Raw genomic sequence first — 23324 nt, forward strand, 5'->3', positions numbered from 1 at the left:
TAGCTAACGAATGAGCGGCTGGTCAGTTGTCTCCGAGCAGCTGGAGAGTCAGGACAGACTTTTCCGCGCGACGTGTTTCTGTGAGTGGTGCAAGCCGAAAATGCAGCGTTCGTTAGAGCAGAGGTACGCGATTAAATTCTGTGTGAAACTCGGTAAATCTGCGACAGAGACGTTTAATATGATCAAGCAGGCTTACCCAGATGATGCTTTAGCAAGAAGTGGTGTGTTTCGGTGGCACAAGGCCTTTTCGGAGGGCCGGGAAGAGGTCGCCGATGAAGATCGTGCTGGAAGACCTTCGACTTCGACAAACCCCGACAGTGTGACTCGTGTGCGCAAAGTTTTGAACTCAGACCGTCGACTGAGTATTCGTTTAATAGCCCAGATGTTAAATTTACCAAGATCTGTGGTTCATGACATTGTGACGGAGCATTTGAACATGCTCAAGGTGTGCGTGAAGATGGTCCCAAAAGTGCTCACTGCCGACCAGAAATTGCGGCGAGTGGAAGTATGCCAAGAAAATTTGAACATGTGTGAAAGAGACCCCCAATTTTTGAATAACGTAATCACAGGTGACGAGTCATGGATCTTTGAGTATGATCCCGAGACAAAGAGGCAATCTTCTGAGTGGCACACGCCGGCGTCTCCTCATCCAAAAAAAGGGAAGAATGAGCAAATTCAAAGTGAAAACGATGCTCATTGTCTTTTTTGACATCAAGGGGTAACGCCCCTCGTGCCCAAAAACTATATTATTTTAAATTAATTAAAAACACCTTGGAAACTGCTGGGCAAAATATTAAGAAAATTAAAGTTAATTACCAGAGGGGATACGAGGCGGTGAACAAGACAAAATTTACACTCCCTGCACACTAGTAACTTGGGAGTTCGTGGATCGTTATGTAGAAGAAGGAATGATAAATAAATACACTATATAAATAATTTGGTCTATAGGTTTTCCTGGTTTATTATTAAGAGGTTTTGTTTTAACATTATTTCGACATGATAATAAAGATCGTAGTAATTAACAAAGTTACGGGGGCGCCCCGACATTTTTTAAAACAATACATATTACACCTTAACAAACAAATGATTACATTAACAAAACTAGTATTGCACCAAAATTTTATTCTCCCAATGGTTGCATATATTATTAGTTTCCTTGATTTTACATGTTCTTGAGGATTACGTTCTTAAAGCACTGCTCGCTGGTATCTTGTTAATGAATTTAGTTCCTTCTATGCAAGCAGAAAATATATATAGCTCATATCACCCGGGTATTTCCAGGATGACGTCGGACCGAGAGGAAAACTCTTCTAAAGGGGGAAATCAGCTGGAGGTCACGAAGATCATGCGGGGAGCAATTTCTCTCCCCAGAAATTTGGACCCTGTCTGAAACACGAGTCAAATTCAAAACGAATTAGACCTGCTTCCAGACAGTCATACACAGTTGGCGCGAAAGGCCAACAAACGGGAATTTGGAAAAAAAAAAAAAAGGCCAGATTACTCACCAAACAGGGTGTAGATTTCGGGACTCACAAAGGGTCTCGCACCGACATCAGGATGACGCGCACCGAGAATTAGCGGATGCGCGAAGGAAACCAAATTTTAAGGAATTAAAAATAATAAAAAATTTAACTACACATGACTTTTTCTAAAAACTACATCTGCCTGGCTACTGTACAAATGGGATCACATCCCTTAAGCAACTGACTACATCTTTTATGCAACCGAAATTGCCGATCCCGCGAAAAGCCTCTTAGCGCAGAGGATGCCGAGAAGACGTGGTCAGTAGCCGAGGTCAGAGTACTGAGTGCCGGCGATGGCGGACAAGGCTTCTTATTAAATCGGGCGGACGGCCCTTAGGGAGAAAGAGGGGGAAGGTTTGGTTCTATGCCGAAAACATGCGGAGGTGCCCGAGGCGGGCGTGACAAGAACACGACATGCGTGCTCTCTACCGGCCAGAACAGAAGGCAACAAACAATCGACTTCTACAGACCGCGAGAAGAAAGCATAGGGCCTTATGGTGCCGCGGCGCTTCTTTCTAGCGGCGTAAAGGGGAACTAACTGAGGCGGTGAGCTGACTTGCCACCAGGTGTCATGAGGGTGTGCTCTGCACGCTGGCGACCAGGCCCGCGGTTACTTTTTCCTCCGCTAGATGTCGTGGACGTCTCTGTAGGACCAGGGAGAAAGTCCTTGAATTGGGCCATGGTCTTGGCTAAGTTCACATCAGGTCACTGCTCCTGGCTTGATTTCTCAGAACTAAGGTGGGGTGAAGAGAGAGGGGAGGGTGGGCAGTAAACGCCACTAAGGTGGGAACGCAGGTCCACTGGAGACCCATTCGTGACGAGACTTGCTATTCTCAGCAGGCCTCTCAGAAGTAGCAGCTTGCAGCCCAGAAGCTGCTCTATGCAATTTTGGTCATGAAGAGAAATAATATTACAAACTCGGGACGTGACTGCAGGCTAGAGAAATTTCAACCGGGCTGCCCACGTCCACATTAGACAGCAAAAATATCAGATAGGCCCCCTGAGAAAGGGGGCTTCGGTCCACTGGCACAAAGTTTAAACACGTGGCGTACACCGGCCTAACAAAGAGTAAATCACCCCCTTAACAACCAGATAAAATAAAAAATAAGATGTCCAAAATTTTTTTTAAAATTATAGAAAAATTAAAAAAGGTGACGAAATACCTAATTTCTGGCACAAAGGCATCGTCCACCATGAATTTGTTCCTCCTGGACAAACCGTCAACGCCAAGTTTTACGTGGAAGTGCTCAAGAGACTCAAACGAAGGGTCAATCGGGTCCGACTAGACATCGCAGCCGACTGGAAGTTGCATCATGACAACACCCCGGCTCACACCGCCTTTCTTGTGAACAGCTACCTGACCAAGGCCGGCATCCCAACACTTCCGTAGCCGGCCTACAGCCCAGATGTGGCCCCCCCGGACTTCTTTTTGTTTCCTCGCTTGAAAAGGCCGATGAAAGGCGAGCGTTTTGAGACGACAGAGGGGATCCAAGCACTTGCACCGCGGCTCTCAAGGCTATTCCGGAGAAGGCCTTCCGTGACGCCTTCTATGCTTGGAAATCGCTGTGGCAGCGCTGCATCGACGCAGAAGGAGCCTACGTTGAAAGTTTTTAAAGAATTGTAACGATTGGCTCAATAAATTTTTTTAAATCGACTCAGTCCTATTACTTTTCGAACAAACCCTGTAAAAGAGGACTGTTGCACTATGCAGTGAAAATATGTCATGTATACACTCCTCCAAAACAGGTTGATAATCTGCCATGGATCAGTGTAATACCATCAAGGCAAAAATATTAGGGTGCAAGGTGAAATACTATTTTTTGAACCATAATAATGAACTGAATAACTAAACTATATTTAGTAAAAGGAAAATTATACATTTTGTTAAAGTAAATGCAGTCACCAATGTCAATAATATGTTCACTTATTTATTAATTTTTAATTTTAGTCTAATCCATTTACAAAGTAAAAAAAAAATCTTCCCTTAAAACTAAAGGAATCTGAAAGTTCTCTCTTAATCCATGCATCTGGATGGACGAACTAGGACACACTCTTAATGTCTCTCCGCGAGTCTGACATTTCATGATACCATCAACCTGCTTGGTTGACGTTCATGAATAACTGGCAGACATTGCCTTGAAGTTATGGTTATGTTTGTCTTGTTTCTGTAAGTTACAGTCTGATGTTTAAGTTGCGGGTTGGAAGAGACTGGTATAACTGACGACCATGTATCATTCTAGTCCCTGGGTTTAAGTCTCGTGTTGGACCTAGAATGGGCTGGTAGGCCAGTGGGTCAAGTTTCCTCCTGGCCAGGCCCAAGATTTAGATCTAATGCTGTATTTGAGAAGGGACTAGAGGTGGCTGGTAGACCAGTGGTCCGTGTTTCATTCCGGCCAGGTTATGGGTTTAGATTTGATGCTGGTATTTAGACAGAGCTAGAGGTGGCTGATAGGCCAGTGGGTTTATGTTTCATTCTTACCAGGTCCTCAGTTTTGATGATGCTGGTGTTGAGACAATGCTAGAGGTGGCTGGTAGGCCAGTGGGTTTATATTTTATTGTGGCTAGGTCCTAAGTTTTGATCTGATGCTGGGGTTGAAATGGAACTAAAGGTGCCTGGTAGGCCAGTGGGCTTATGGTTCATTCTGGTCAGGTCATGGGTTTAGGTCTGATGCTGGCGTTGATACAGGGCTAGAAGTGGCTAGTAGGCCAGTGGGTCATGTTTCATCCTGGCCATATCCTGAGTTTAGATCTGATTCTGGTGTTGAGAATGGGCTAGAGGTGGCTGGTATGTCTGTCGTCCATTTTTTTATCGTAGCCATGTCCTGGGTTTAAATCTGATGCTGGTAGGCCTGATATTTATTTTACGTCCTGGCCAGGTCATAGTTTTGGATCTGATCTGGTGTTTATACAGTCTAGAGGTGAGTGGAAGGCCAGTGGTCCATGTTTCTTCCCGGCCAGGTACGGGGTTTAGATCTTATTCTGGTGTAATGGTCTTTGGTCCATTTTTCATCCTACCAGGTCGTTGTTTTATTTCTGATTCTGGTGTTTTGGTCATGTTTCATTATGGCCAGGTCCTGTGTTTAGATCTGAGTTTCATGTTGGGATGTTGGTACAGGGTTCTGGTAAGCCAGAGGTAAATTTTCATCCCATCTTTGTCTTAGGTTTAGAACCAAGTCTGTATTAGGATAGGGGATAGACATATCTGGTAGGCCAGAAGTTCATTATTTATTCCATTTCGGTCTTGGCGTACAGGTCTTGAGTTTTTTTTAGGACAGTGCTAAAGATGGCTGATAGGCCAGTGGTCAATGTTTCTTCTTGGTTAGGTCCTTATTTCAAAACTGTCTCTCGTATTGGGATAGGGCTGTAGGTTTATGGTAGGCCAGAGGTTATTGATTCATCTCGACCAGGTTTGTGGGTTCAGATTTAGTCGTGTGTATAGGTGGCTCGTAGGCCTATGGTCCAGGTTTCATCGTGGCCGGGTCCCGGGTCCGGGTTCAGCACTGAATCTTGTGTGTGTGTGTGTGTGTTTGTGGGGGGGGGGGGGGAATTGCCATTAGTAAGTGTGATTGTACCCAACATTACATTGCAAATTATTATTATTATTATTTTTTTTTTTTAAAGTTTTCATTTTACTAGGTATGATTGAATCACAGATATAACAAACATGGTTGATTGTGCTGAAATAAATACTTTAAATCGTGATTGAGTGCCTGCAGGGGTCTCAATCATCCTATTGAAAGCCTAGAGCATGTACATATTGACTCTGGCTTTTTGCTAGCAGTGTTATGGGCTAACAGCTTAAACCAAGCCTTGTTCTTGGGAATTCTGGGAAGTAGCCACACCTCTGTGGTCTCTTTTTGGTTGGTGTCTTACGGGTGAGTCTTAGCTGCGGGTGGGATGAGCAGCAATAAATGTGCAGTGGTAGGAATTGTCTGGTTTCACAGACGTTAGAAATATGACAGTTTGGGTTTGTCATAACTGAAAGTGGGAATGCCTTGGTTGGAAGCCACTGCTGGTTGCGCTGAGCCTGGCGACACCACGAGCAGTGTGCGTGTGCGTGGTGCAGGCGCGGAGTGCTGCGAGAAGCAGCCCCTGTTCGAGCGGACAGCAGCGACACAGCCCGTGAGGCTGACCCCGGCCTGGGAGGAGAACAACCTGCCTAGCGACGAGCTCAACTTCAAGGCTGTCACCATGGAGCGAGCTGACCTGGAGATGAACCCGCCCTCTGACAGGTGAGCACCTGTGTACGATGATGTTTGTACAGCAACATGATGCAGTATGTAATCATATTACTAAGCCTTCTTCTTAAATAGCACAAATATTAGTGTGTTTCATAATGTTTGTAATGATATCAGAAAATAATATTATAAGCAAATAATTATTTTATCTGCAGAAAAAATATTAATATTATTAGTTAAGGTCAATATTCCTTCCATTATTATTATGCTGTGTGATTCTTGATAACTGATATGGTGGTAAGTATAATGTACTTAATAAGGTAATCATTAACAAACATTACCAGCTTCAGTTTTTATTAAAAATGTTATATCAAATCACTGGCAACTGTTTTATAGGGCAGGGATGGTAAACCTTTATTGGTGAACCTGCCAATTTTTATGAAGAAAATGTGGCTATGACGTGCCATCAAAGAATATTGACTTAGTGATGGTAATAATAATAATAATAATGGATAAAAATAAAAATTAATGATATTTACTTAAAAACTCTTTATTTGTAACTCGAGACTTGTACAGCAATCAAAATGTTTACTTTTTTATATTTATTTAAATAAAAGAAAAGTTAGTGTGATTTCTGCTGTTGCAAATTAAATTCTAAACATTTTTTATTAGGCTTGTACTTTGTTATTTTTAGCGATCAAATATATTGATTCTTTAATTATTAGAGAGCCAAATTCCTTTTTTACAATTTTGTTTGTAGGTATCAAAACTGTAGTAAGGTACCCAATATTTTAATAGTTGTAGGAGGTGGTATAACACTTAATAATGATATAAAATGTTTGATAACCCATAAAGGTGCATTGCCAAAGAATAGAAAGAGTGCCAGTTGTGTGTATTCGGTATGGAGGCAAGGTGACAGGCGAGAGGCGGCATCGCTGTCGATGTGGCCTCGCTTCCAGACAGTGCTCACTCTTAGCAGCTGCTGGATTCATTGTAGCAGGAAAGTAGAAATAACTCTAGGAATTATTAAATTAAAAAGGTACTTGATCAAAAAATGTTCTTATACAGGTCATTTTAGAAGAAGAATTTTTTATAATAAAATGATAATAATACGTTTGAAGAAAAAATATTAAAATTCATTACACCATGATAATTTATTAGGAGATAAATGTTCAAACAGTAGAAAAATTTATTAATAAATAATTGTTTGTTTAAGTACATCTAGTAATAATCATACTTGTTAAAATAACTTTGTAAATGGATTCACGAGGTTGATGCTTGTTAGTATTATAAATGGGCATCTGAGCCTAGGCTTCGGGCTGTGGACCCGGAGCCGATGCCCGCCATATTCGATTGTGATGTCACTGTGGTTATCTTGGATGACTTTGACCTTGACCCCAGTGGCCATCTTGAATCTGCCATCATGGATTTCTCCATTTTGTTTTCTGCCATTTTTTTCTAAAGCTTTACCATTTGAATTTCTTCCATTTTGTTTTCTAGAATTTTCCACCATTTTGAATTATGATGTCATCATTGCAATTTTCATTATGGCTGCCATATTGAAAATCCATAATTTTATGCTAGAAAATAAAAAAAAGTTAAAATTTATAAAAAAATTATTACAAATTCAAATAAAAACATTCCGCCATTTTGAAATTATATCACATCCACCATATTGAAATCATGTAATTATTATCAGATTTTAATGGGAAAATATTGAAAATTGATAAAAAAATTTAACTTATCGAATTTTAATAAAATTTGAATAAAATATGCACATACATCATGGACTGTGAGAGGAAAAATGGTGATGGATCCTTCCTACACAAAATCCAATGGCGGACTGACCTCCCACCACCAATGCCAAGATATATCGCCAGCTAGTATGACATCATGTCTGCCACCTTGTTTTCATCTGCTAGAGGACACCATTTTTTTTTTGCCTGCTAGATATGCTACCACCATGTTAGTTTAATTTTTGTCCGTTAGAGTGCAGTAATAATTTATTTCTAGGATGTCCGCGATATTGGATGTCATCTTGAAAATCCATCATTTTAAAGCTATAAATTCGGGAAAAATTCCAAAATTCATAACAAATCAGCAATTAATTGATTCATTTGATTGATATCCATCCTTGGTTCGATACTTGATCAATGCAAAAAATTATTTTGGTCAAAAAATATTTACTTAATGAATATGGTGGAAAGTCCTTAAAGCGGCTTAAGTGCATCTACCAGCCTTCCGTAGTCGATATGGCTGCCATCTTGGAAATTCAAAATAATTTATTTAGAAATCCGGAAATAAAAGCCATAATTCATAAACAAATTATTTATTAATATACTGATTGATTTGATGGATTTCTTTGGTTCGAAACTTGATAAATGCAAAAAAAAAATTATTTAATTAAAAATATCATAAAAGTGACAGGTTCAAGAACTAAAACACCACAAAACTATAAACAAAAAAATATTACACAAATTCTACACTAGTACGAAAAAGCACAAACAATTCATTTGTTAATTAGATTACCTAAACATTTTCTTTTCAACATTTATTTTCCCATTTCATTTTGTGCAGTTTAAGACATTGTATAGCTGTTATCTCCGATTTTTGTGGTTGATCAACGAAATACTTAAAGTGCGTCTTACACACATGAGGTCTCACAAGTCTGAAAAGGTTTTTGATGTAAAAGTAGTGTGCAGCATTACTTTCATTTCTTACAAGCAACAAATCAAAATTATTTTTTTCTTTCTTGTTTTGTTACCTTAATCGGACACACCTTATTATCCTCATTTAGTGCATACACATTAACTGACACTTCAGGGTTATTTTTCTCAAAAATATTTATCTAATTTAATGGTGGTGGATATATAGACAAATAAGGTCGTACACGTACTTACTCTCCAATGCATAATACCTCTTATCAACATGATTTTGATGACTTCCTTCGACAAATCTTGCCAAAACACTTCAATTAAAACAAAACTGATCACTCACGTTTAGGCATTGACTACTGACTGGTTTGGACAGGCTGTTAGGCAGGCTGACACTACTAGACGGAGTGACAAGATGCTGGACGGGCCATGCAGGCTGTATATTCGACGAGTGGGCAGGAAGTCTGGATACTAGATGGGTGAGTAGGCAAGCTAAATACTTTACAGGCGGTATTGCAGACTGTATACTCGATGAGTAGACAGTAAGAATGGAAACAGGACAGGCAGGAAGACAGGCTGATTATTAGCCGAGGGGTGGGGGGGGAGGGAACTAGATACTGGTCAGGCGGTCATGCTGGCTATATACTTGACGAGTGAGCATGAAGTATGGATATTTTTCGTGCGGGTAGGCAGTGTGTCGACTAGGCGGAAGGACTATTTACTGGACGGCAGATAGGTAGGCTGCATACTAGACGGGGTGACAAGATACTTAATATATGGTTATTCAGGCTGTATACTCGGCGAGTGGGCTGGAAGGCTGTATACTGGACAGGCTGGTAAGTTGGCTGTCTCCATAGACAGGATGGCAAGATACTGGATGGGTGGTCATGCAGGCCGTATACTCGACGAGTGGTCAGCAAGTCCAGATAATGGACTGTCAGATAGGTAGGTTATATACTGGACGGCGATACAAATACTACTTAGGCAGTCATGCAGGCTGAATACTCGTTGAATAGGTAGGAAGAATGGATACTGGACAGGCTGGTAGTGTGCCGCCAATTAGTTTTTTTGGCACAATTCTAAAGTTGAATTTTCGAAAAATAATTTACCAGTCTTTTAGCTGCAATAAACCTTAAGTTTTTTCCGCCTCCTATACACTCCCGTTTAATATTTGTCAGGCCAGTCTCCCCAATCTTTCTCAGCACTAAATATGATTTTGCCGACTTAGTGCAAGTTAGACAGTGCTCTCGTCTTATTCCTGCCTTGGTGCACGCCCTCTGTTGTAATTCTCCTCAGAACCGTGACAAGAAGTGCTATGTCCTGCAAGCTACTAGAGCAGCTAGGTTCTGAGAGCCAGTCAGGCACACCCGCGGGTCGTCTTGAACACCTCCCCGGCATGACCCGGGCCCCTGCCGAGAGAGTTTCACTCTGGCAGCAGCACTTTTCTCATGCCCTTCACTGGCCGGTCACTAACCCCGGCCTGCCTCGAGGTCACGCCATTGGCCTGTGAAGATACCGCCTCTGCCCTCTCGTGACAGATTTGCGAGTTATTTTCCTTGGGTGTTTGAATGCGTGCTAAACGCCTGCCCTCTGACACCTCACGCAACAAAGAGTGCCCCGTAGTTCATTTTCAAGCCACCAGAGCACTGCACTAGTCCTCTCCATAAGCTCAATGCTTTAGCAGTCGCCTCGTGCAAGTCGACCTTTTCTTGTTTCGGACACCCCTCAGTAGGTCGCGCTGACATCGGCCAGTACCACCAACTTCGAGATATCGAAGTCAGTATTTCTCGACCAGCCTCTCAGAAATCTTCGAAACCTTTCAGTCTGGAAGCTGAAGTCTCTCCCCTTTCTTTTGATTGACTTCGTCTTTTTAATTACGAGTCGCTGCCGCCCCGAAACTACTTCGCGCCGCGAGAGCAGACGGACCACACCGCATCGTCGGCGAGCCGCTCATCAAGACTTCACTCCGGTCGTTGCTCAAACATGTAATCCCTACAACGGTTTAGTAATTAGTAATTAGTCAGTCTGCGTATCTCATAGAAATAGTCATGCTTTGTTAATAATACTATTAATTATTATTATTATAATTAATATTTTCTCATTATTTAAATTATGGAAACGTCCGCGACAACCGCGTGTTCGCGAGCTTCGCACCCTGGCTGACGCTGGAAGCCATCTTCCTGTATGGTGAGTTTTGACAAACCTTATTTCCCGACCATCATCATTTTTAGTCGCCATTTTCTGCCTATTTTGCTAACTGTCTGTGAACCAGTTCTGAACATGTTTTATCCAGACTTGTTCGCAGACAGGGTCCAAGGGCCGGATGCGGACCTAACAACACCACCCTCGAGTCCTGGACCACTAAGGCGCCCTGACGCCATGTTAACAGCTCAACTTCGGCCAGCGAACGTCAAACCTCCAGTCCTCCAGCCTTTTTTATGTCTTCTGTATAAACATTAAATCACAATTTGAAAAGATCGGAACACCAGAAATTTTTATTTCGGGACTTTAATCACTCTAAGTGCCAACACTGGGATTGCTCAGTCCAACCTTTTTATTGTTTCTGATTCTGTTTTAACTATGTCCAATGAAACTTAATGGTAGTTTTCTAATTAGAGCCAGCCCATTATTTAGATAAGGTAATTTTAAATACATTTTAATATAATTTAGTAATTTAAATATATTTGTCAATCAATTTATCAAATGTTATAATTTTCATGTGAAAGTAATTAAGAGTTAAATAAACATAGAGGTACTTATATCTAGACGAAATCGCGCCTTTTTTTTTTTTGTTCAGCCTTTTGAAACCAAAATATCCACCAGTTACACAAGTCATCAAGAGAGAGTGAATGTAACAGTAGACAGGCTATCTACTTGACAGTGTGGCAGGATATTTGACTGGTTGTAATGCAGGCTGGATGAGAGGTATGCAGGGATGGAAATATCTCAGGCAGTCATTCAGGCTGTATAATCTACTATTAGGCAGGAAGTATGGATACTTTACAGGTTGGTAGGCAGACTGTTTACCGAACGAGGGATCAAGAATTTGGACTGGCGGTCATGCAGGCTGTATAGTAGACGAATTTGTAGAAAGTATGTATACTGGACGGGCGGGTAGGCAGGCTGTCTACTAAAGGAGGGGGTAAGATACTTGTCATGCAGGTTGTATATTCGACGGTTGTTAGGAAGTATACTAGACAGATGGGCATGCCGGCTGATGCTTGAACGAATGGGCCGAAAGTATGGTTACTGGACGCTTGGCTAGTCAGGCTGTTTTTTTAGATGGAGAAACAGGATACTGGACAGTCAGTAATGATGGCTTCATACTCGACGAGTGGGCAGGAAGTTTCACACTGGATGGGCTAGTAGGCTGTTTACTAGACTGTGGGACAAGATACTGGACCGGTGGGCATGCAGACTATATACTCGACGATTGGGCAGGGAGAATGGCTACTGAACGTGCTGTAGGCAGGCTGTCTACTAGTCAGGGTTTAATATCCAGGAAGTGCTCTTATGCAGATTGTATATTTGACGAGTGGGCAGGAAGTATGGATACATTTCGGGTGGGTAGGCAGGCTCTGTATTAGATGGGGGGGGACCTTTAACAGACGGGTGTCATGCAGGCTGTATACTTGACAAGTTTGCAGGAAGTCTGAATACTGGATATGCTGGTAGGCATGCTGTCTACTAGATGAAAGAACATGATACTGGAATGGTGGTCATGCAGGTTGTATATGGGATGAGTGGGCGGGTAGAATGGCTACTGGATGTGTCTGGTAGGCAGGCTGTCTACTAGTCGGGGTGCCAGTACGCTGGACCGTTGATCATGCAGGCTGTATACTGGACGAGTGGGCAAGAAGGCTGGTTACTGGACGGGTTGGTAGGCAGGCTGTCTTCTAGAAGATCCTGGACGGGCGGTCATGCAGGCTGTATACTGGACGAGTGGGCAAGAAGTCTGGTTACTGGACGGGTTGGTAGGCAGGCTGTCTTCTAGAAGATCCTGGACGGGCGGTCATGCAGGCTGTATACTGGACGAGTGGGCAAGAAGTCTGGTTACTGGACGGGTTGGTAGGCAGGCTGTCTTCTAGAAGATCCGGGACGGGCGGTCATGCAGGCTGTATACTGGACGAGTGGGCAAGAAGTCTGGTTACTGGACGGGTTGGTAGTCAGGCTGTCTTCTAGAAGATCCTGGACGGGCGGTCATGTAGTCTGTATACTCGACGAGTGGGCAAGAAGTCTGGTTACTGGACGGGTTGGTAGGCAGGCTGTCTTCTAGAAGATCCTGGACGGGCGGTCATGCAGGCTGTATACTGGACGAGTGGGCAAGAAGTCTGGTTACTGGACGGGTTGGTAGGCAGGCTGTCTTCTAGAAGATCCGGGACGGGCGGTCATGCAGGCTGTATACTGGACGAGTGGGCAAGAAGTCTGGTTACTGGACGGGTTGGTAGTCAGGCTGTCTTCTAGAAGATCCTGGACGGGCGGTCATGTAGTCTGTATACTCGACGAGTGGGCAAGAAGTCTGGTTACTGGACGGGTTGGTAGGCAGGTTGTCTTCTAGAAGATCCTGGACGGGCGGTCATGCAGGCTGTATACTGGACGAGTGGGCAAGAAGTCTGGTTACTGGACGGGTTGGTAGGCAGGCTGTCTTCTAGAAGATCCGGGACGGGCGGTCATGCAGGCTGTATACTGGACGAGTGGGCAAGAAGTCTGGTTACTGGACGGGTTGGTAGGCAGGCTGTCTTCTAGAAGATCCTGGACGGGCGGTCATGCAGGCTGTATACTGGACGAGTGGGCAAGAAGTCTGGTTACTGGACGGGTTGGTAGGCAGGCTGTCTTCTAGAAGATCCGGGACGGGCGGTCATGCAGGCTGTATACTGGACGAGTGGGCAAGAAGTCTGGTTACTGGACGGGTTGGTAGTCAGGCTGTCTTCTAGAAGATCCTGGACGGGCGGTCATGTAGTCTGTATACTCGACGAGTGGGCAAGAAGTCTGGTTACTGGACGGGTTGGTAGGCAGGCTGTCTTCTAGAAGATCCTGGACGGGCGGTCATGCAGGCTGTATACTGGACGAGTGGGCAAGAAGTCTGGTTACTGGACGGGTTGGTAGGCAGGCTGTCTTCTAGAAGATCCGGGACGGGCGGTCATGCAGGCTGTATACTGGACGAGTGGGCAAGAAGTCTGGTTACTGGACGGGTTGGTAGGCAGGCTGTCTTCTAGAAGATCCTGGACGGGCGGTCATGCAGGCTGTATACTGGACGAGTGGGCAAGAAGTCTGGTTACTGGACGGGTTGGTAGGCAGGCTGTCTTCTAGAAGATCCTGGACGGGCGGTCATGCAGGCTGTATACTGGACGAGTGGGCAAGAAGTCTGGTTACTGGACGGGTTGGTAGGCAGGCTGTCTTCTAGAAGATCCTGGACGGGCGGTCATGCAGGCTGTATACTGGACGAGTGGGCAAGAAGTCTGGTTACTGGACGGGTTGGTAGGCAGGCTGTCTTCTAGAAGATCCTGGACGGGCGGTCATGCAGGCTGTATACTGGACGAGTGGGCAAGAATTCTGGTTACTGGACGGGTTGGTAGGCAGGCTGTCTTCTAGAAGATCCTGGACGGGCGGTCATGCAGGCTGTATACTTGACGAGTGGGCAAGAAGTCTGGTTACTGGACGGGTTGGTAGGCAGGCTGTATTCTAGAAGATCCGGGACGGGCGGTCATGCAGGCTGTATACTTGACAAGTTTGCAGGAAGTCTGAATACTGGATATGCTGGTAGGCATGCTGTCTACTAAATGAAAGAACATGATACTGTAATGGTGGTCATGCAGGTTGTATATGGGATGAGTGGGCGGGTAGAATGGCTACTGGATGTGTCTGGTAGGCAGGCTGTCTACTAGTCGGGGTGCCAGTACGCTGGACCGTCGGTCATGCAGGCTGTATACTGGACGAGTGGGCAAGAAGTCTGGTTACTGGACGGGTTGGTAGGCAGGCTGTATTCTAGAAGATCCTGGACGGGCGGTCATGCAGGCTGTATACTGGACGAGTGGGCAAGAAGTCTGGATACTGGACGGGTTGGTAGTCAGGCTGTCTTCTAGAAGATCCTGGACGGGCGGTCATGCAGGCTGTATACTGGATGAGTGGGCAAGAAGTCTGGTTACTGGACGGGTTGGTAGGCAGGCTGTCTTCTAGAAGATCCTGGACGGGCGGTCATGCAGGCTGTATACTGGACGAGTGGGCAAGAAGTCTGGTTACTGGACGGGTTGGTAGGCAGGCTGTCTTCTAGAAGATCCTGGACAGGTGGTCATGTAAGTCTGTATACTCGACGAGTAGGCAAGAAGTCTGGTTACTGGACGGGTTGGTAGGCAGGCTGTCTTCTAGAAGATCCTGGACGGGCGGTCATGCAGGCTGTATACTGGACGAGTGGGCAAGAAGTCTGGTTACTGGACGGGTTGGTAGGCAGGCTGTCTTCTAGAAGATCCTGGACGGGCGGTCATGCAGGCTGTATACTGGACGAGTGGGCAAGAAGTCTGGTTACTGGACGGGTTGGTAGGCAGGCTGTATACTGGACGAGTGGGCAAGAAGTCTGGTTACTGGACGGGTTGGTAGGCAGGCTGTATTCTAGAAGATCCTGGACGGGCGGTCATGCAGGCTGTATACTGGACGAGTGGGCAAGAATTCTGGTTACTGGACGGGTTGGTAGGCAACTGTCTTCTAGAAGATCCTGGACGGGCGGTCATGCAGCCCGTATACTCGACGAGTGGGCAAGAAGTCTGGTTACTGGACGGGTTGGTAGGCAGGCTGTATTCTAGAAGATCCTGGACGGGCGGTCATGCAGGCTGTATACTGGACGAGTGGGCAAGAAGTCTGGTTACTGGACGGGATGGTAGGCAGGCTGTCTTCTAGAAGATCCTGGACGGGCGGTCATGCAGGCTGTATACTGGACGAGTGGGCAAGAAGTCTGGTTACTGGACGGGTTGGTAGGCAGGCTGTCTTCTAGAAGATCCTGGACGGGCGGTCATGCAGGCTGTATACTGGACGAGTGGGCAAGAAGTCTGGTTACTGGACGGGTTGGTAGGCAGGCTGTCTTCTAGAAGATCCTGGACTGGCGGTCATGTAGTCTGTATACTCGACGAGTGGGCAAGAAGTCTGGTTACTGGACGGGTTGGTAGGCAGGCTGTCTTCTAGAAGATCCGGGACGGGCGGTCATGCAGGCTGTATACTGGACGAGTGGGCAAGAAGTCTGGTTACTGGACGGGTTGGTAGGCAGGCTGTCTTCTAGAAGATCCTGGACGGGCGGTGATGCAGGCTGTATACTGGACGAGTGGGCAAGAAGTCTGGTTACTGGACGGGTTGGTAGGCAGGCTGTATACTGGACGAGTGGGCAAGAAGTCTGGTTACTGGACGGGTTGGTAGGCAGGCTGTCTTCTAGAAGATCCTGGACGGGCGGTCATGCAGGCTGTATACTGGACGAGTGGGCAAGAATTCTGGTTACTGGACGGGTTGGTAGGCAGGCTGTCTTCTAGAAGATCCTGGACGGGCGGTCATGCAGCCCGTATACTCGACGAGTGGGCAAGAAGTCTGGTTACTGGACGGGTTGGTAGGCAGGCTGTCTTCTAGAAGATCCTGGACGGGCGGTCATGCAGGCTGTATACTGGACGAGTGGGCAAGAAGTCTGGTTACTGGACGGGATGGTAGGCAGGCTGTCTTCTAGAAGATCCTGGACGGGCGGTCATGCAGGCTGTATACTGGACGAGTGGGCAAGAAGTCTGGTTACTGGACGGGTTGGTAGGCAGGCTGTCTTCTAGAAGATCCTGGACGGGCGGTCATGCAGGCTGTATACTGGACGAGTGGGCAAGAAGTCTGGTTACTGGACGGGTTGGTAGGCAGGCTGTCTTCTAGAAGATCCTGGACTGGCGGTCATGTAGTCTGTATACTCGACGAGTGGGCAAGAAGTCTGGTTACTGGACGGGTTGGTAGGCAGGCTGTCTTCTAGAAGATCCGGGACGGGCGGTCATGCAGGCTGTATACTGGACGAGTGGGCAAGAAGTCTGGTTACTGGACGGGTTGGTAGGCAGGCTGTCTTCTAGAAGATCCTGGACGGGCGGTCATGCAGGCTGTATACTGGACGAGTGGGCAAGAAGTCTGGTTACTGGACGGGTTGGTAGGCAGGCTGTCTTCTAGAAGATCCGGGACGGGCGGTCATGCAGGCTGTATACTGGACGAGTGGGCAAGAAGTCTGGTTACTGGACGGGTTGGTATCAGGCTGTCTTCTAGAAGATCCTGGACGGGCGGTCATGTAGTCTGTATACTCGACGAGTGGGCAAGAAGTCTGGTTACTGGACGGGTTGGTAGGCAGGCTGTCTTCTAGAAGATCCTGGACGGGCGGTCATGTAGTCTGTATACACGACGAGTGGGCAAGAAGTCTGGTTACTGGACTTCTAGATGGGAAGACAAGATCCTGGACGGGCGGTCATGCAGGCTGTATACTTTACGTGTAGAAAGTGAGTCTATATACTGGAAGGGCGGCATGCAGATTGTATACTTAATGAATGGGCATGAAGTATAGGTACTGGGCTGGTGGGCAGGAAGGCTGTCTAATATATTGCGATTAGATACTGATCAGGCAGGCAGGGAGGCTGTATACTCTACGGGTGGGCAGCAAGTTCTTATGCTGGATGGGCTGGTATACCCCCAACACATCACAGACCCTCCTCCAGCTTGAACCAGACCTTGCTCACATCCAGGATGAAATGCTTCATTTGGCCTGCGGTCTACTCTACGATGTGCATCATTGGAATACAGGCTAAAATGTGATTCGTCAGACCATATTACGTTCCTCCAGTCAGCTACTGTCCACATTCAATGATTTCTTGCCCATTGAAGACGTGAAGCTTTATGTGCCTAGTGAGCAGTGGTCTCTTGCGAGGTGATGGACTCCAAATGTTCACTGCATGCAGTTCCCGTCGCAATGTTTTCTCGCTATCATTCGCTGACTGCAGCAATTCCTGTCTGGTTTGGAAGCGATTTTGATTCACAAGCCGTGAAACGCATCTGTAGTCCCTCTCAGTCAGGATCTTTTTCCAACCACAATTCTAACATCTTGTTTCGTTGCCATGTGTAGTATAACACTGCTCGTAGATAAGTTGAACAGTCTTCTGCGAAACACCAATAAATCCAGCAACTTCACTCACCGTATGGCCGTGGCATGGCCAAACACAATTGCCCTTTTTTGCTACACTGTGACATCCTTACATCCACCCATGTTGTCGTACTCTGTCCGCATGAAACATCAATGTCTTACTTATCGCTACTGCCTTATGCTCAGGTAGAGGCAGTGTGCGCACGGTTGAGCATGGGACTTGTTCGCTGCGCCATCTGTACAGGCTTAACGTTACATCTGTGCGTGGGCACAAGGGTGGCTAATGTTAAGTCCTGTGATCTTAGTACAGATCAGTTGTTACAAAAAAAACCACTCAAATGACATACTTAGGTTATGTGCAATTCGTTCAGCTTTCTCTTTTAAGGTCCATTTGTGGGGATTACATTACCAAAAATATTTATTGTTTAAAAAAAAATTGCATCAAACTTTTAAATGTTTATTATAGACTTAAATAATTTTTTAAAGTTATGAATAGTCTTTTAAGTTACCATGAAAACAATACCTTGGAGGCTCTCAGAGAGACTCATGCTATATTCTTTAATGGTAGCAGACACCTGTAGGTGTGATGTAAAAACCAGGATGGAATCTGCGTGGAATCACGAGGGTTGTTGTCCCAAGCTCTCTGTAGGATGATGCACCTGGGTGACCAGTAGATATAGCTAACTGCAGCACAGTTAGAATTCTTGGTACCGGTGTTAACCTCTGCAGTTATTTTTTTGTAGCAGTCTTGTATTACAAAATTCATAAATATTTTTATTAAAATTCTTTGTCTTTAATACATGTATCTAAATAGATCGGGTATTAAATATATTATTTATGGATTAAATGTGAATAATAACATGTTTACTGTTATGGGACGGTAAAAACATCATGAATGTCATGGCTAACGACCGCAGCTGTATTGTTTACAGCACTAAAGTGCCGTAAACATCTTGGTCACAGACTATGAAATCAATGTCATTATATTATAAACAAAATATATTGTAAATTGTTGAGGAAGCCCATGCTACAAATTCTCACCTTTCAAATCAACTTTTTATTGCAATAACAATATCACTCAAAAACAATTTTTTCCCCCTCAAATCACGTATAACCACAATTTTCCGTAACAATATTTATTTTAACCAAGGCACAACTAATCATATCCTGAGCTTTTTTTAATAATTTTATGTTTACTCAGCAGATGTGGATGATTGCTAGCACAAATCTTCGGCAATATATGCAACATCTTCTCACAGGAAAATAATATCACAAACCACAATCCACATTCAAGATGTCCATAATTCCTTTAACAGTAGCAGGTTAACCAAACTTGCAGCTTGAAGGAACTGTGCACTATGCATCATTGCCATGCAATATTGTCAAGTTTTAAATAAAACTTTTACTATAATTTTGTTACATTGGTTATAAGTAAAATTATGCAGAAATTACAAGTAAATACGAAATAAGTCTGGGCATAAAAGGAAATAATAACAAGACAAATAAACTAAAATGTTCATCGTTACATCCACCATATAAAAATTTTATTACAGTGCTTAGCAATCAATCAAACTGTGATTCATTAGTTCCTCAAATGGCTAGTGGTTTGTTGTGTATTGACAGACGTTAAGACTTAAATGAGGGAAATATTAAACAGATGGAACAGCCTCATAAAATCAATTCGAATGCAAGTTGATGATTTGTCGAAAAATTTATCATATCAGCTAGTGGCATGCGGAAAAGGTTTTGACGGTCATGTTTGATATTGTTTTGAAACTATTGGTAAAATGTTTTAACGATATATCTATTTAAGAGTGTAAAGATAAAATTTATTACATTATTTTATTCCTTATATGCGGGAAGCATTTATAAACACACACATTTAGAATGGAAAAAATTATCATAGGGATAGATGGAAGTGATTAAGTAAATCATTACTTTAGACGTTATAACATGACGTCTTCCAAGTATCATGCGTGAGCGTACGTATGTGTACGTGTGTTTGAATAGTACGCCACAAACTACTGCTAAGGGGGGGGGGGATGCGGTAATCTCAGTGCTCCACTCCTGTTATTACTTCAATTAAGATGGAACCTATTTTGTTTTGGCCCCAAGTGTTCTATGTTATAGCAGACGGAGTGGCAACTTCATGACAGGTACTTTTAAAATATATTATAATAAATATGCCAAGGCCTGAACAATTCTGAACAAGTCCAGAAGTGGACCAGATTTAATATTTAGTATGTTTAAAATAGTTTAGCTAACCAATATTATTGTTAGCAGCCATTGGGCTAAATTTAAATAAGGATTATATGTAGTCATATTTTTTTCCAAGGCGCACTTTCAAAAGGTATGTAACAGTGATAGGGTTCGCTGAGAGGAGCCCAGCCTGTTCCCGCTGGTACCCGTCACTCATCCACGTCCATCTGTTTGCTTAACAGGGGTTACCTCAGGGAGTAGACTGTATGATATAGTTATATTTTTAATTAATTAATTAATCATTGCCATGTATTACTTGTCCAGCACAAATGGTTTCCTGGACCAACCCTTAAACTGATTTGTGCCGCCGGCTTTATGATAGTGTAACATGTTGTAGAGGAAGTACAGACTTATAAAGGAAATTAACCTGAAGGGTACTTGTTGCAGATCAGCAAATAACCTCCAACCCACGCATGGATAAACTATAAAAAAGTACCCTCACAAAATATGTACCTGAAAACAAATGAAAATGTCCTAAGCTGGATTAGGAATGGCTACTAGAGGTGTGTTATTGTAGGTATAAGCAAAGTTAAATTTTATCTTTACGTCATCCTTAATTACTATCCTCTCAACTGCAAATAGGTACATTATAAACAGGTACAAAATAGTTTTTCACAAAATACACAGTTGAATAATTCTGATATAATACTGATGATATTGTATAATACTGATCCCTGTAACTGTAACATTCATAACTTGCATAAATTTATAAGCATAACATTAAACTATTATATTTTACATTATCAAGTCCCGCAATCGGACTCTCGCAAAACAAAGCCAGCTAGCTGTGAATGTCAAAAAGAGAAAGAGTCAAATAGATACAGCACATTATGCCACAAACGGCCTAACTTGTTAACGTAAACCAGACTAATATAGAACTGGCACAGCATGATACAGTAACAACAAAAAAGAAAGGAGAAAAGAATTGAAAAATTATTTAACCACAAAACCGTACGTACCACGAGACTACTCGACATGGTTACCCTACTGCAGAATGCCAAACGTAATTTCCAAGTGGCAAGCCGAAACAAATAATTTAGAAGAAATTGCATTAAGCTACACAACGATCACCTGACGTTAAGAACAGGGCCACAACCTGTTGGTGCCCAAGCACACAAACCCAAGTTCCGCGAAGAAGCTTACCATGTCGAGAGCTCGCCAGCACCGTACCCCTGACTGACTTAAAGAGTTACAAAAGGAACTGCATGCTGCTCGAATGGAAAGTGACCCGACACTGTCGGTGGCTACAGCTGAAAAGGCCTCGAGACCCAGCGCCGAAAATCCTCGAAAGCAGCGCCCCAGAAGGGGAACCGCGCAAGAGCAGTAAACCAGAAGGGTGGGGGATCAATTACCAGTTGGCAGGAGAAGGAATCGTGACGTATCTAAAGGGGAAAGGAGGGGGAATGGGTAGGAGGGGTGACAACTACGCCGCGCCGAAGTCAAAGTACATGACGTTGTCATTACAAACCTTTGAAATTAGACTTTTTTTTGACGTGTGCGACCGTGTGGAGCCTGAGGTGTGTAGGCCGCCTCCAAGAGCCTGCTTAGCACACCACCGTATTTAATATAGCGTGTCCACTGCTGAGAGTGGACGTAGTTGTGTTTTAAGTGCTCGCTACACACTGGTGATGTCACGACCCTGAGACGAGAGCTGCTGGGTTTACGTGTGGCTACACCCACGATATAACAATAAGTTTATATCAAATTAGTATGAACAACCCCCCCCCCCCCCTTCCACCCGTGCAAAACAAACAGGAAAAATGATTATTGGGAACGTCTTCAGCGAATTTTACTGTATGGAAGTTATCAGAAATGCTTAAAATGTTTGTAATAAAAAAAAATTATCATTTAAACATATTGCTAACTCAAATACCTTGAAAATGGATAAATAATTTTTTTCTACTTAATGCCAGAAACTTAAGTGTTTAGTATAATCATAAACTATTATAATATTTACATAAATATTTGCTAAGTTGTATAGTGAGGGCCATCGCGGCTACAAACTGTTGGTAGCAAGCTCCAAGCCCTTCATAATTTCATGATGAGCATTACCAAAATTTCAACAGTGAATGGATTCTGGGCTTGTGCTTGTCAGTGAGTTGGAGTAATTTGTTTGTAGGGTAAGTAATTCCAGTTTCTTATGATAGGGGTGTTGTGTAACTATGCTCACCGTGTGAAGATACAGATTGTTGGTGCTGTGGGTGATGTGCTTGTCGTGTTGTGCAGGCTGAACCTGGTCTACCTGACACTCCTGCTGCACGGCATCGGAACACTGCTGCCCTGGAACATGTTCATCACTGCCAATGACGTGAGATTTACCATCACTGCTTTCATGTTTCTGTTTTTATTTTCTCTTGTTCAGTGACTTTGGGAGACTGGTGGATCTTTTAGTTTCAAAGGAAAAATAATAACCCAAATGATTTCGTCTAAATATAAGAGCCTCTAAGTTTATTTAACTTTTAATTACTTGAACATCAGTAAAAAAGACATGGATTCAACAAACAGGTTAAAAAGGTAACTTAATTTTCATATGCGTATTGCCAAATAAATTAAAATTATAACATTTAATGAATTGTTTGACACATGTATTAAATTTATTAAATAATATTAACATATATTAAAAAAATTACACTATTTAAAGTATAGGCCAGCCCTAATTAGACTATTACTCTTAGGTTTCATTTGGTATAGATAAACAAAATCAAAAACAATAAAAAGGTTAACATAAACAATCCCAGAGTTAGCGCTTAGAGTGATAAAAGTCCCATAAAGAAAAATTTCAAATGTTCCAATCTTTTCAACATAGTGATCTAATGGTTATGCTGAAGACATAACAAAAAATCTGGAGGGCTGGAGAGTTGACGTTCGCTGGGCGAAGGTGAGCTGTTAGCATAGTGTCAGGGCGCCTGTCGTCCTGTTTGCTGGGGAAGGAGTCGAGGATGTTGTAGTCACGTCCACATCCGGCCCGTGGGCCCTGTCAGACAGGGAGGTGGCTTCTTGCCTCAGCAAAGTAGCCTGTCAGGATGCGAAGCTCGCGAACATGTGGTTGTCAAGGAAGTTTCTATAATTTAAAATGATTAGTAAAATATTATTAGGTAGTATTAGCAAAGCATGACTATTACTACGAGGCAATCAGACCGACTAATTACTAATTAAGAAATGAGTTATAGGGACAACATCCCTTGCTTAGCTGACTACATATTTGAACGACAACCGGACTGAAGTCTTGTGGTGCAGCTCACCGAGGATACAATGTTGTCAGTCTGCTCTCGCGGCACAAAGTGTTTTTGTGGCGGTAACGACTCATAATTAAAAACAGCTAATGGCTTTCGAAAGAAAGTCAGGAGACTTCGGCTTCCGGGCCGAAAGGTTCCGAAGATTTCCGGGGGGTGGTCGAGAAATACTGTTTTCGAAACCTCAAAGTTGGTGGTACTGGCTGATGTTGGTGCGACCTACTGAGGGGTGTCGGAAAGGAACTACGGGGCACTGCTTGTTGTGTGAGGCGCCAGGGGGCAGGCGTTTAGCGGGCGTTAAAACACCCAGGAGAGATAACTCACAAATCTGCCATGAGAGGGCAGGGGCG

The 23324-nt window shown here is 43.8% G+C and overlaps 1 protein-coding gene across 3 annotated transcripts in view; it reads left to right on the forward strand.

The window, feature by feature from the left end:
- The window catches only part of LOC134531237 (equilibrative nucleoside transporter 1), a 296916-nt gene that overhangs the window by 81869 nt on the left and 191723 nt on the right, over positions 1 to 23324 (forward strand). For all 3 annotated transcript variants that reach the window (XM_063366923.1, XM_063366924.1, XM_063366922.1), the window contains 2 exons: positions 5590 to 5755; positions 21968 to 22049. In XM_063366923.1, the coding sequence (XP_063222993.1) occupies positions 5590 to 5755; positions 21968 to 22049 (248 nt within the window). The remainder of the gene's footprint in view (positions 1 to 5589; positions 5756 to 21967; positions 22050 to 23324) is intronic.

This window comes from Bacillus rossius, chromosome 3, assembly GCF_032445375.1.
Source record: "Bacillus rossius redtenbacheri isolate Brsri chromosome 3, Brsri_v3, whole genome shotgun sequence".
Taxonomy (NCBI): Eukaryota; Metazoa; Arthropoda; class Insecta; order Phasmatodea; family Bacillidae; genus Bacillus; species Bacillus rossius.